The sequence below is a fragment of the Panicum virgatum genome, chromosome 1N (assembly GCF_016808335.1).
Source record: "Panicum virgatum strain AP13 chromosome 1N, P.virgatum_v5, whole genome shotgun sequence".
Lineage (NCBI taxonomy): Eukaryota > Viridiplantae > Streptophyta > Magnoliopsida > Poales > Poaceae > Panicum > Panicum virgatum.
This window is the reverse complement of record NC_053145.1, coordinates 59806962-59820108: the sequence shown is the minus strand read 5'-3', so window position 1 is coordinate 59820108 and position 13147 is coordinate 59806962. Positions and strand designations below refer to the sequence as shown.

The following is a 13147-nucleotide window of genomic DNA, read 5'->3' as shown; positions in this document are numbered from 1 at the left end:
CCGGTGTGAGCCTCGCCTCGCCAAGTGTCACCGTCATATCCTCGCCACTAGCCCCTCGATAGGCCGGCGGGGAATCCGCGCCCGTCACTGACTCATCGTCATCCGACTCCGAGAAGTTGGGCACGACGTCCGAGGAGTCCTCCTCCTCGGAGAACTCGGGCGTGGCGGGCCGCGGAGCTCCCTTCGCATCTGCAACCTTGCACTCCTTTTCATGCCTCTCCTTCCTCTCCCTCTTCCTGGTGGCGGCGTCCCTCGCCGCATCCTTCCTCCTCTTCACCGCCTCGTCGCGCAGGCGGTTGGCTTCGCGTTCCTCTGGGATCGGGGGCTTTGAGACATAGCCCTTGTGATTCACTCCCTGCAAACGCGGTCAAGTCAGGAGCAAGGAGCGGGGAAGAGACAGCACGAAATCGACAATGAATTGAAACTTAAACTCACCACAGAAATGTACCCCGCCTCGGGGCGCATCTTGATCTTCCAGAGATCATCTGGGTTGTCGGGGGACTCCGCCACCGCACTCTTCGCCCTTCGGGCAGCGATGTTGTGGGGGGAGCAGCACGTTCGACGTCCTCGAGCACTCGTATGAGGCCTCGAGGGTGAGCTCGAAGATCGGCAGCTTCCTCTCCATGAGAGGGATCACCCTCTGCCGGTGAAAGTTCGCAATGACGGCCGCCGCCGTCAGCTCCTTCCTCGCCAAACGCTGCAGCGCGTTGGTGAGGACCTCGAGCGTGGCCTGCTTGTTCTGGGGCGACACTCCCCAGTTCCACTTCTCCGGCCTCTCCCGGAGCACCTTGTCGGTGAACGCCGGGAGATATTCGCCGTAGTTGCGTAGGTAGAACCACCCTCGGGTCCACCCGACATTGTTTGTGGTCATTCTGCTAGGGATGTACAGATGCAACCTGTTCCCGCGCACATGGAGCATGAGGCCGCCGGCGCGAGTGTACCTCTTTGGCTGGCCCTGCGTGTTGTCGATGAAGAGCTCGCCGTGGAACAGGTGGATCCATAGATCCCAGTGCGCTTCAATCCCCAGATTCCCCTCGCAGATGGCGACGAAGACCGCCACTTGCGAGATGGAGTTGGGGCTGAAGTTGTGTAGCTCCACCCCGTAGTAGCCGCACAGCGCGCGCATGAACCTGCCGACGGGGACGCCAAACCCCCGCTCGAGGAGCCGCACGAGGCTCACGATGTAGCTGTTCGGGGGATTTGGCTCGACCTCCTCCGGCCACGGGGGAATCCACGCCGGCCGCTCCGAGTTGTTGTTGATCGGTAGCAGCCTCTCGGCGACCAGCTGCTCCAAGACCACCGCGGTGGCGGTGGACTTCCCCCACGGCAACGGCTCCTTGATCCTCGCCATTGCTTCGAGTCGGGCGGAGAACACGAAAGGCTAGCTTAAGCAAGGGCTAAGGTGCGCTCTCTCCCTCCTTCTTCCTTCTCTCTCTCTTGGCTCTGAGCTCTGGATGCCAAGGAGGTGAAGAAGGCAGGGTGGCGACAGCAAAAGGTCAGGTGAGCCAAACGATCCCCCCTTCCCCGCTTTTATCCGTCAAGACGGGCGGATTCGCCGCCGCAGCCCCAAATCTGCAGCATTGAATGCGATAGATTTTGCCGCCGCTGACAGATGGGCCCCACGATTACGGAGGCTCCCACGCGTGCACCCAGGCAATAATCGCGGCGCGGTAACCGGCGAAGTGCGGTGAGACTGTAGCGCCGTCCCATTCGCCAGTCACCGCCCACGCCTCTCCGCCTACCCAAGGCAACCGCTTGAAAAGGCGCGTCCGCACAGCCCGCGTGTACTGGGCCACGTCAGCCACGATCGGTGGGAGACCCGTGCACGACCGACGACTCCACGCCGTTTAAGCGAACCGTTACAGAATATTCCCTCCGAGGATTCCTTACCGACGAAGAAAATCAATTTCGAGGCCTTACTGATCATGGGTTCGAAACCTGGCCGTCGAGGATTCGATAGGCGCTCCAGATCGCTAGAGTCAAGGACTGCATGGATGTGTCATACAAGCCACCCTCGAACACAGAGTTTGAGACGTCCGACGCAGTGTTCAGGGCCAGTCGAAGGTGCCTAGCAGGGGGATCCCATCGAGGGAGAGCACCGAGCCCCGCCTAGTGAACTTTTGCGAGCGCTTTATGTGATGTGTCCACGAACCGCCATCCGACTCTTATCGAATGGGGCACGGACGTCCACTTGAACCACCCGATAACAGCTCACCGAAGCAGCCATGGCTCGCGGCCCGGGCATGGGTAGCATGGCGCGTTTCACCCCTCCTACCTGCGGAAGGGCGACGAGGGTCGTAATGAAAGTCGGGGATCCCCTGAATGCCTTCACGCAGGCCAGGGCTCGGGGGCTCCTCGCACACTGCGGCTCAGGCCACACCCTCGAATGGATCGACAACCGTCGATTGTGGAATTCCACATGTTTAATCAACCTCCCGCACTTAACTTGCACCTGCCGAATTGCTTAGTCAAATCACGGGCCGCTGCACCAGCAAAAAAATTGCCGAGGCCGGCTGAAAGGAACGCCGAAGCCGGCTGAAAAAGACGCTGGGCAGTCACCCCAATCAAGCAATCACGTAGGGCGACGTTTATAGCCCTTGGATGAGTGCAAGCACTCCTCCAAGGCCTCGGGGGCTACACCCGTGGGTGCACTGACGCGCACCCACGGAGGAAATTTCACGCGTTCGAGGATCAAAATCCTCTGCAAACCAACTCAAATGCCCTCAGTAGCACGACAGCGACATCCCCAGCGGTAGTGCCATGGTGCTCGAGGCGACTATGATCTGCATAGACAACTCGGAGTGGCCTCCCCAATGCTTCTCCAACAACGAACCCCGAGCTTGGAATAATCTTCTCCGACACTGCTCGCCGGAGCACCGTCACTCCCCCACCGAGCAACCCAAAATCCCCATGGTCGGCACCCGAGTCGCGCCTTCGAGGGATCAAGCCCTGCAGGGCTGATGCTCATCTCTACAAAGGCTCGGGGGCTACTGTCGGGTACCATGATTAGGGGCACCCTAACCAAGGGATTAAAACACCCTTAAAACGCAAAGCATATGCTAGGCAACCGGGCCCACGAAGGCCTACAGCCTCCCTCCGATCCAAAGGAAAGGAAAGGACTCAAAGAAGCCCAGTCCACGGCCCAAGAACACAGTGCGGCCCATACGAACCCCCTCGAACCCGCGGGACAATCTCCGTCTCGCTCGAGGGCTCCCCGCCAAGACCCTCGATAGCGCCGTGCGTATCCACCTCGCTCGAGGCTAGCGAGCCTACCCTCGAGCAAGCGAATCGGCTCCGCCTCGCTCGACGCCACCCCTCGACTGAAAGGACAAAACGGCCATTCGTTCACCCACTCGACGTACGGAGGCATTAAATGCTCACGACTCCATCGCGGCACCCGTGTCAGACGGCGTCAGGCCACCACTCCGCACAGTGGCTGTGACCAGGGTCTTATCCGCCAACTCCGGTCATTGAACAGCCATCCCTGACACTGTAGCACCACTGTGGGAACTTGCGATGCACTGTGCGAACGTGCGCAGCGCTCCTCCCTCCACTGTGCTGCCAACTCCTCATACTTTCCATGTACTTTCCCCTCCACAGGAACCCTCAAACGGCATGGGCACGACCCTCGGGCGCGGCCCGGACCTTGACCAGATCAAGACCCCCGCCTGCAGGACCCTCGGAGCGCTGCCACGATGAGCGCAGAGGACAATACCCTCTACAGCAACTACCACGCTGCCCACCGGAGCTGCTAGGACGCTGGCGCGATCTCCGCAAGGCCAAGGACGACGCCCAGGACGGCCGCCACGCCCGGCGCCTCACTCTCCAGTGCAACACAGTGTACTTTCCACAGTAGCCCGCCACTGCACGCCCCCGATTCGGAGAAGAATGACGACTTCTCCCCCTTCCCGTACATGTACACCGCCCCTCCTTGTATCTATAAAAGGGAGAGGCGGTCTCTGTCTTATCCATTTGGGCAGATCACCACACTTAGCACGACTCGCAGAGCACATACGCTCTTTTGAGCCCCGCTATTGGCACTCGCCTCAATCAACTTCTCCTCTAGCAGAGACTTGGGAGCTTCCCTCCCTCTCTCGTCTCGCTTGTACCCCCTACTACAGACACCCCCGGTGCAAGATAGTACAGTGCACTCGCACACCCTTGCTGGACGTACGGCCCTGCGGCCAGAACCAGGATAAACCCGTGCGTTCCTGTGTTACCTCTTGCATCAACCATCCAGGGTGAGAGATCACGCAGCATTTTACTAGTTGGTGCCGGACCCCCGGGTCAGGACGCCGACAAGACATATGAAGTTGTGAATGAGTTTTATGCATGACTGCATCAAGCTGTTCAAATTGAACAAACTCCACAGGTTATATCTAAGACATGATATTAAGGCATTAAGCTTGTTCGTCTGTCCATATGTTGACCGATATATCTAGAGGCAGATCTAAGGGGGGCTCCGGCCCCCTTACCGGTCTGATGCCCATGAATCCCTCTAAGTGTCTAGCAATTTTTTGACATGAATCAAGTAGAGAAAGAAGAAAAGAGAGAGGAGGAAGAAATGAGGGAGGAGAAGAAAGAGGATGATGAGGTGGATAAACTCCTCTCTAATTTTCTAGGCTGTGTTCCTATTACTTGCTAGAGAACGCTGAAAAACTATGTCAATCGTCAACACTCAAATACTTTCGCAGCTGTGTTAAACTTTGGTAAGGTTTTATTTTCATATTATTTCACCAACCTGGGCCAGGCTAGCCCAATGGCATTCTTCCAACCCACCACAAAACTAAACCCAACACCGATCAGGTAAGTAAAAGGAAAAAGTCCTTTATACCTCCTTGGACTTAGGAGGAATCTATGATTCCTCCCTAAACAGCAAAACCATGTGTTTGGACTCCTCGTACCCACGATACCGGACATATCACCTCCCTTGGGTGGTTTCCATGAGTGGTTTTTCTTTTTTTCTTTTATATTTATTTTGGCTGCATCTTTAAAAAATCATAGTAAATTATATAAAATTCATAAAAAAGGTAAATCCAATTTTGTTAACCTCCACATGAGAAGATCTATACAGTTGACATATTATATATTATACTTTATTACAATTTTTTGTTGTATCTTTAGATATATACTTTTCAATAATTAATTCATAGCTATAGTTTCTGTAGTCCAATTACTATAAAATTATTATGGTGGTATAACCATTATATTCTTGAGCAGTAACAAAAATTTCATACTCATTGGATCAATCATGCTTGAGTTATAGATTTGTCTAGGTAAACCTGGATAAATATATTGACAAAACTAGATAAATCTATAACTAAAGTATGCATGATCCAATAAGCATGACATTTTTATATTAGTTTAATCATATGATTATGAGCCCACCATAAAAATTCCAGCATAATTCGAACATGAAAACCGTGGCTATAAATTAATTACGAAAAGGTATATATTTAACTCTACAGCAAAAACTTATACTAAAGTATGCCATATATTTTATTCACTTCAAAGATCTATTCATGTGGAAATAAAAATATATGATTTTTTCATTTTATGATTTTTTTGTTATTTACTATAATGTTTTAAATGTTTACATAGGCAAATATATAACTTAGGCATTATTGATCAAATGAGCATGAAATTTTATTACAGCTCAAAAATATAATGTTTAGCCCACCATAAAACTTTCACAGTAATCGGGCCACGGACACTATAGCTATGAATTAATTATTGAATATTATATATCTAAAGCTACATTAAAAACTTTGTAATAAAGTATAATATATAAATGTCCACTACATAGATCTTCTCATGTGAAGTTCAACAGAATTGAATTTTTCTTTTTATGATTTTTATGTGATTTACTATGATTTTTAAAAATCCAGTCAAAATAAATATAAAAGAAAAGAAGGAAAACCACTAAAGGAAACCACCCAGGGAGGTGATATATCGGTATCGTGAGTACAAGGAGTCCAAACGGATGGTTTTATTGTTTACGGATGAAACACATGAATTCTTTCCAAAGTTTAAGGTGACAAAAAGGACTTTTTCCTTTGAAATGGGATTTTTCGAGGTTCTGCTCTGGGCCGGCGATGGTCAGGCCGACTGTTTCTTAGTCTGGGCTGGAACTCTAGTTTCTGTGGACTGGGCTGTGATCATGGATCTTGTCGGAACTAGTCAGGTTAGCGACCGGGTGTACAAAACGCTAACACGCCACTGCTGAATCTCGCCTGCGAATCCTGTTGGGGTATTTTAATTTACGGGCGAACCGAGCGGAGGGTTCCGTACGGTCGATTCCTGACCAGTTTTTTTCCCTTTTTTCGTATTTTTTTTGTTGTTTTCTGAGAAAAAAAATTCAAAGAAACATTTCAAGAAAAAAATTTTGAAGAGAAAAAAGTGGAAAAAATGATTAGAAAAGTTTGAAATGGAAAAATTTCAGGAATAATTCAAAAAATTTACGAGAGAGAAACAAGGTAAAAAAAAGTTGATGAGAAAAAGTTTGAAACAGAAAAGTTTGAGAAAATAATTGGAAAAAATTTGAAGAAAATTTTTTGCTTCCCAATCTAAACTAAAAGAAGTTTGGGAAAAAGTTTAGTAAAAAATTTTTGCATCCGAAAATAAAAAGAAAAGACGAAAAAAAGGAAAACAAAAAAAATACTGCCCTCGGCGCGGGGGCGAGAGCGTCGGGGTGAGGGGCACCGCGACTCCCCGGGGAACCGCCATTGGGTTGCGCCTCCTCGGCCGCGCCGCGCCTCTCCGCCGCGCTGCCCTAAGGGGTGCTGCGCCGCGTCTCCCCGCCGTTGGCCTGCCGCGCCGTGCCTCCCCGCTGCCGGCCTTCCGCGCCGCTGGCCATGGAGGGCGGAGTTCCCACAGCCAGAGCCGAGATCTGGGAGAAACAAAAGCAGGGAGGAGAAGGGGAACGGAGCTCAGAAAACGGAGAGATAGGGAGCTGTGCCGGGAGGGTATTCACGTGGGCGTGGCCGCGTGGGGGCCACCACATGATTCAGTCATCGACCGTGAGTTGGCGTGCGAACGAGTGGTGCATTGGGAATCCTGTTCCAGTTCCACTGCAGTGCTTGTGCCAGCTTCTTCAATTGCATTCCCAAACCCTAAACTCCGACGCACTGATGCCATTTCCATTGCCAAGTTAAACAATCAAAGCTGTCCTATCGATTAAAAAAAATCAAAGCTGTTCGGACAAGAAGGCCCCAAGTTCTTCAACCACCTCAGCTACCACGCTTTCTGACATGCATCCCGGCTGCCAATTCGTCCCTCCGTTTCGTACTTTCGTGCACGAATCGCTGTAACAACTGATCATTACTACACTCAAGCCGGCCGGAAACTTAAACCGTTAATCTGAATTAACCCAAACTTGCAAAAGATCGGCACGACCCGATGCAACCACGCCGCGCTATAAAATCGCCGCCTCGCCATCCCCCATCAATGCAACACAAAGCCATCAGCAGCCAACATCTGAACAGCACAGCACGAGCGCACTCTTCAGAGATCAGAGCAGCAATGGCAGCTCTTGCCGTCGTCTTCACCATTGCCATTCTCGCGCTTTGTTCAGCCGTCGTGGCGGCGGCCGATCCGGCTACTGCAGACACGAGAAACTTCACCATACCTTCTCCTCGCTCGACGACGACCACCGCCAAGGGTCCAGTGACCTACGTGTTCGGCGACTCGATGTCGGACGTGGGGAACAACAACTACTTCCCCATGTCCCTGGCCAAGTCCAACTACCCCTGGTACGGCATCGACTACCCCGGCCGCCAGGCCACCGGGAGGTTCACCAATGGCAAAACCATCGGAGACTACATGGGTAAGCGGCGCACCACCGCCTGATGAAAAGCTGAAACTGTACGCGAACTGGTAGTGATGCTAATTTCTGCACGCGATCGATGTGCGCAGCTGACAAGTTCGGCGTGCCATCGCCGCCGCCGTTCCTCTCCCTGTCGCTGGCCCGCAAGGATGACGTGCTCGGCGGCGTCAACTTCGCCTCCGGCGGCGCCGGCATCCTGAACGAGACGGGCGTCTACTTCGTAAGACGACACTCTGCCTCTCTGATTCTGCATTGCTACTAGCCCCTGGTTCCCCTGTAACAAACGCGACACAATGCGATCGAGTCATCTGCAGGTCCAGTACCTCTCCTTCGACGAGCAGATAACGTGCTTCGAGACCGTCAAGAAGGCCATGATCGCCATGGTCGGCAAGGAGGCCGCCGAGGCCGCGGTCAATGCGGCGCTGTTCCAGATTGGGCTCGGTGAGTGCCACAGCTTCTTCTTCATCTTGTGTCTTACCCTCGGCTAGCTAGTCGTCGTGTTTCGCTGGCTGGACTCCATGTGAGCAGCATGGGGCACTACTGACGTAACGTGTGCTGGTGAACAAAGGGAGCAACGACTACATCAACAACTTCCTGCAGCCGTTCATGGCGGACGGCACCACGTACACGCACGACCAGTTCATCCGCCTCCTCATCACCACCCTGGACCGGCAGCTCAAGGCAAGCAAGATCATCGGATCAGCAGCAGTGCAGAACGTACTGTCCCTCGAGTCTGCAGAGCTCATCTGATTGATCCATTTTATTTGCTCGCTCCTGCAGCGGCTGTACGGGCTCGGCGCGCGGAAGGTCGTGTTCAACGGGTTGGCCCCGTTGGGCTGCATCCCGTCGCAGCGCGTCCACTCCACGGACGGCAAGTGCCTGGGCAAGGTCAACGCCTACGCCGTGAAGTTCAACGCCGCCGCCCAGAAGCTGCTCGACGGCATGAACGCCAAGCTGCCCGGCGCGCAGATGGCCCTCGCCGACTGCTACTCCGTCGTCATGGAGCTCATCGAACACCCCGAGAAGCACGGTAACGTGTCCTCGCTCGCTCTCCCTATCGATGGCCTCTTTTATTCTCTCTCACACGGCACACATACCTATCGTCGTCGTCGTCGTCGCAGGGTTCACGACGGCGCACACGTCGTGCTGCAACGTGGACACGGAGGTCGGGGGCCTGTGCTTGCCCAACACGAGGCCCTGCAGCGACCGAAGCGCCTTCGTGTTCTGGGACGCGTACCACACCTCCGACGCCGCCAACAAGGTGATCGCCGACCGCCTCTGGGCCGGCATGATGGCGAGCGCCGGGCACGGGGGCGGCGCTTCGGCTCCGCCCAGCGTCGGCGCGTCGCCGGCGCCGGCGCCGTTCCCGTCCGAGGACTACTGAGTGAGGAGCCAGCGAGGCGTTTTGGCAATTGGATTGGCAGATATTGAATTCACCTGTTACGTTTGCATTAGGAGAACATGCTTGTATAGTGTTAAACAAAGAAGTGTGGAAAACGAGAATGTGCGTGTGTGTGTGTCTGTCTGTAATTTTGTATACACGCTAGTACACCTTTAAGCAAAAGTAATGTGATAGGTACATACACTTCGTCGTGGTTCATCATCCTTGTTTGTTTTAGAACCATCGATTGGTTATTCAATCGCTTTAGATTGATGCAAGTTACAGTAATTTTGCCATGGCAACAATATGTGGTTATAGTGCAAGTAAGAGTATACAACGCCCCCCTTGAATTGTATATGAGTTTTACAAAATTTTCTTTTTTCAAAAGGCTTCTCTTCTTCTAAGGGTCAAGCTTGAACCCCCTCTAGGGCCGCCGATCATGGAAGCCCCAGCAAGCCGGAACCTTAAAGGCTCCGCCACCTCGATCACTACCTCGGTTGTCGGCGAGATCGCCGGCGGCCGCTCCGCCCAGCTACCACCCCTCGCCAGCGGCCGCACCACCCCCATCACTAGACCTGGGCATCCTCCGGGCCGGGTCGGGTTCGGGTCGGGCCAAAAAAAGCCCGGTGTTTTTTATAGCGGCCCGTGCCCGACCCGACCCGGTGGCCGGGCCGTAAAATTGAGCCCGCACCCGACCCGACAGCCAGTCGGGTCGGGTCGGGTCGGGCCGGGCCTATGTAAAATGTCGGGTTCCTTCGGGTTTTTCGGGTTTCGGGTCAAAATTTTTAGCCCGTGCCCGGCCCGTCAGTCATACCGGGTCAAAAATTTTGACCCGAGCCCGCCCATCAAACTCTTCGGGTCGGGTCGGGTCGGGCTATTTTCGGGCGGGTTGGGTCGGGTCCGTCGGGTCGGGCAGCCCATGCCCAGGTCTACCCATCACCTCCCCTCACTAGTAGAAAACACGCCAAAGGTCCAACCCAAAAGTACCAGAATAAAGATGAACCGGTACCAATGTTAGTATTAGTACCGGTTCATCTTGGTACCGGTACTTTTGGGGTGGATGGGACCTATGGAGCCCAAGGCTCTCCATAGGTACCGGGTGGTAACTTTTACATTAGTACCGGGTGTTACCACCAACCGGTGCCTATGGATGAGCCTTAGGTACCGGTTGGTGTTACCAACCGGTACCTTAAGAGCCTCGTCCATGGGTTACTTCAAAAGAAAAATATCTATCTTCCCATCAGATGTGATGTGTAGGTGAGATGGTCAGAAAGGCACACGCGAGGCAAGTGATCTTGAGTTCGAATCCCAGCCAACTATTTTTGCCAAAAAATATAGCCTTAGGCACTGGTTCTTTTACCCGGTGCTGATGAACGCGGCTATTGGTCTCGGTTACCGGGTACCGGTTCAAAAACCGGTACCTAAGGCCCATACTAACCGGTGCCTATAGGCTTTTTTCCAGTAGTGCCTCTTCTCTAACCATCACGAGCTCAAGGTGGAAGATAAAGTGCTTGTGGACCCACTTGCAGGAACTGATCCCCTTCTGAGATGCGGTGTCTCCCACCCGCACGATAAATAGATTTGCTGTTCACCACTAGCACAGCAGGGGCGCGTGACCTTTCCATCATGCCTATTGACCCTACTACTATTTGTTTTGTGACCTTCTAACGATCCCTTTGAACAAAAGCTTCTAAATCCTCTTCAACCATTTAAAACTTGAATTTCTTAGTTTAACTTTTAACATTAATTGATGATGTCAAAGTGTTGCCCCCGAGGTACATCTATGTCTTAGACAAAATTAATAATAAAACCAAATATTTGTATAAATTATAAGTCAAACTATACAATACTTAATTTTCTATTTGCATACTAAATTTCTTTATCACTATATATTTCTATTATTTCTCTAGTCTTTTCTATTCCTCTTCACATATTGGACTCACTGTTGCATATGCTTCCGTGCCCAACTTGAACCTATGCATGTACATATGCAAGCGGGTACGGACAGTGTTTTTTGACCATATAATTAATTATAATGGCATGCCACTCGTGGTTATTTTTTCCCCAAATTATTTATGCAGATATCATTCTAGTTCATTTTATTAATTTTTTTGTCGATCCAATAACCCAAAATATATATAATTTGCATCTCTACTTGTATGAGAGCCAAACTCTCTTCTCTCTCCTACCTTCTCTATTCCACATCAGCAAAAATATTAATTAGCTTGGCTATAAACCATTTGTTGTACCTGCTCTTAGTTCATTTCAATTTTCATTCCTGTTTCATCCATCCATTACTATTTCTTCCTTTTAAAGAAAAATCGATCTACTTTCCAAATCTTTATGATCTCAGGTCAATCTTAAAATGATTTCAAATTGTTGGGATCTCAGGTCAATTTTAAAATGACAGCCCTTTTAGTTTAGATTTTTCCCAACATATTAGTATGTTACTACATTTTGTTTTAGACAGAAAAGTCTTAACCACTTGACTTGTACTTTGGAGTCAGCACACATCGGTCAATTCAGGGATCCCCTCAATTCATAGCCCTTTAGATCCCAAATTTCTACACCTAAAAACGTCACATCGAATACTTGGACACATGCATGGAGTACTAAATAAAATCTGTTTGTAAAATTTTTTACACAGATGAGTTGTAAATCGCGAGATGAATCTAATGAGCCTACTTAATCCATGATTTGCAACATTGATACTACAGTAACCATCCGCTAATTATCAATTAATCATGTATTAATTAGGCTCATTAGATTCGTCTCGCGATTTACAACCCATTCGTGCAAAAAGTTTTGTAAATAGATTTTATTTAGTACTCCATGTATGTGTTCAGACATTCGATGTGGCGTTTTTAGGTGTAAAATTTTGGGATCTAAAGGCCTATGAATTGAATTGAGGGGATCCCTGAATTGAGCGATGTGTGCTGACCAGGGTTCCCTAACTGTTGGGAACCGGTCCGGTTTGACCGGTTACCGGTCAAACCGGTCCGGTCCGGTTCCGGTTTGGGCCGGTACCAAACCGGCCCAAATTCAAAATTTAAATTTGAATTCAAAAAATGAAAAATTTCCAAAAAATTCCTAAAAATACTTCAAGGTGCGATGAATCTAATGGTGTCAAAATTTCTCAAAAATTCGTTCGTTTAACATACTTTTCGGGCATTTAAAGTTAAAAAAAAGAAAAGGAAAAAAATGAGACGGCCCATTAAAGCCCACTTGGTAAACCGGTCAAACCGGCGGGTAAACCGGTCTAACCGCCCGGTATACCGGTTGCACATGCGATTTTAAATTTGGATTTGAATTCAAACCGGCCGGTATACCGGTACGAACCGGTTGAACTGAGTTTTTTGAATTCAAATTTAAATTTGACCGGTTTCTACCGGTAACCGGTCAAACCGGTCCGGTAAACCGGAACCGGTGGGCGCCGGTTCGGTCCAAACGGTCGGTTAGGAAAACCCTGGTGCTGACTCGAAAGTACAAGTCAAGTGCTTAAGGCCTTGTTTAGATTCGATCCTGTAAACTCCGTAAACACAAAAAAAAACATCACATCGAATATTTCGACACATGCATGGAGTACTAAATGAAGTCTATTTACAAATTTTTTTGCATGGATGGGCTGTAAATCGCGAGACGAATCTAATGAGCATACTTAATCCATGATTTGCAACAGTGATACTACAGTAATCATCCGCTAATTATTGATTACTCATGGATTAATTAGCATCATTAGATTCGTCTCGCGATTTACAACCTATTTATGCAAAAAGTTTTATAAATAAACTTCATTTAGTACTTCAAATTAGTAAGATTTCTTTGGAATTTTTTTTTTCAACGGAACTAAACACGACCTAAGACTTTTCTGTCTAAAACAAAGTACCTGCTGGAGCTCTGTATAAAACGGTGGCGCTTGGATCAGCGTCCGGATCGGCTGA

At 50.1% G+C, this 13147-nt stretch overlaps 1 protein-coding gene across 1 annotated transcript; it reads left to right on the top strand.

The window, feature by feature from the left end:
* The first annotated feature begins 7454 nt into the window (after positions 1–7454).
* LOC120657147 (GDSL esterase/lipase At5g37690-like) lies at positions 7455–9538 on the top strand. Its single transcript, XM_039935409.1, has 6 exons — positions 7455–7825; positions 7915–8045; positions 8140–8266; positions 8394–8506; positions 8606–8855; positions 8947–9538. Exons 1-6 carry the CDS (start codon positions 7522–7524, stop codon positions 9207–9209), a joined length of 1188 nt encoding a protein of 395 aa, XP_039791343.1. The 5' UTR covers positions 7455–7521; the 3' UTR covers positions 9210–9538.
* Positions 9539–13147: the final 3609 nt, after the last annotated feature.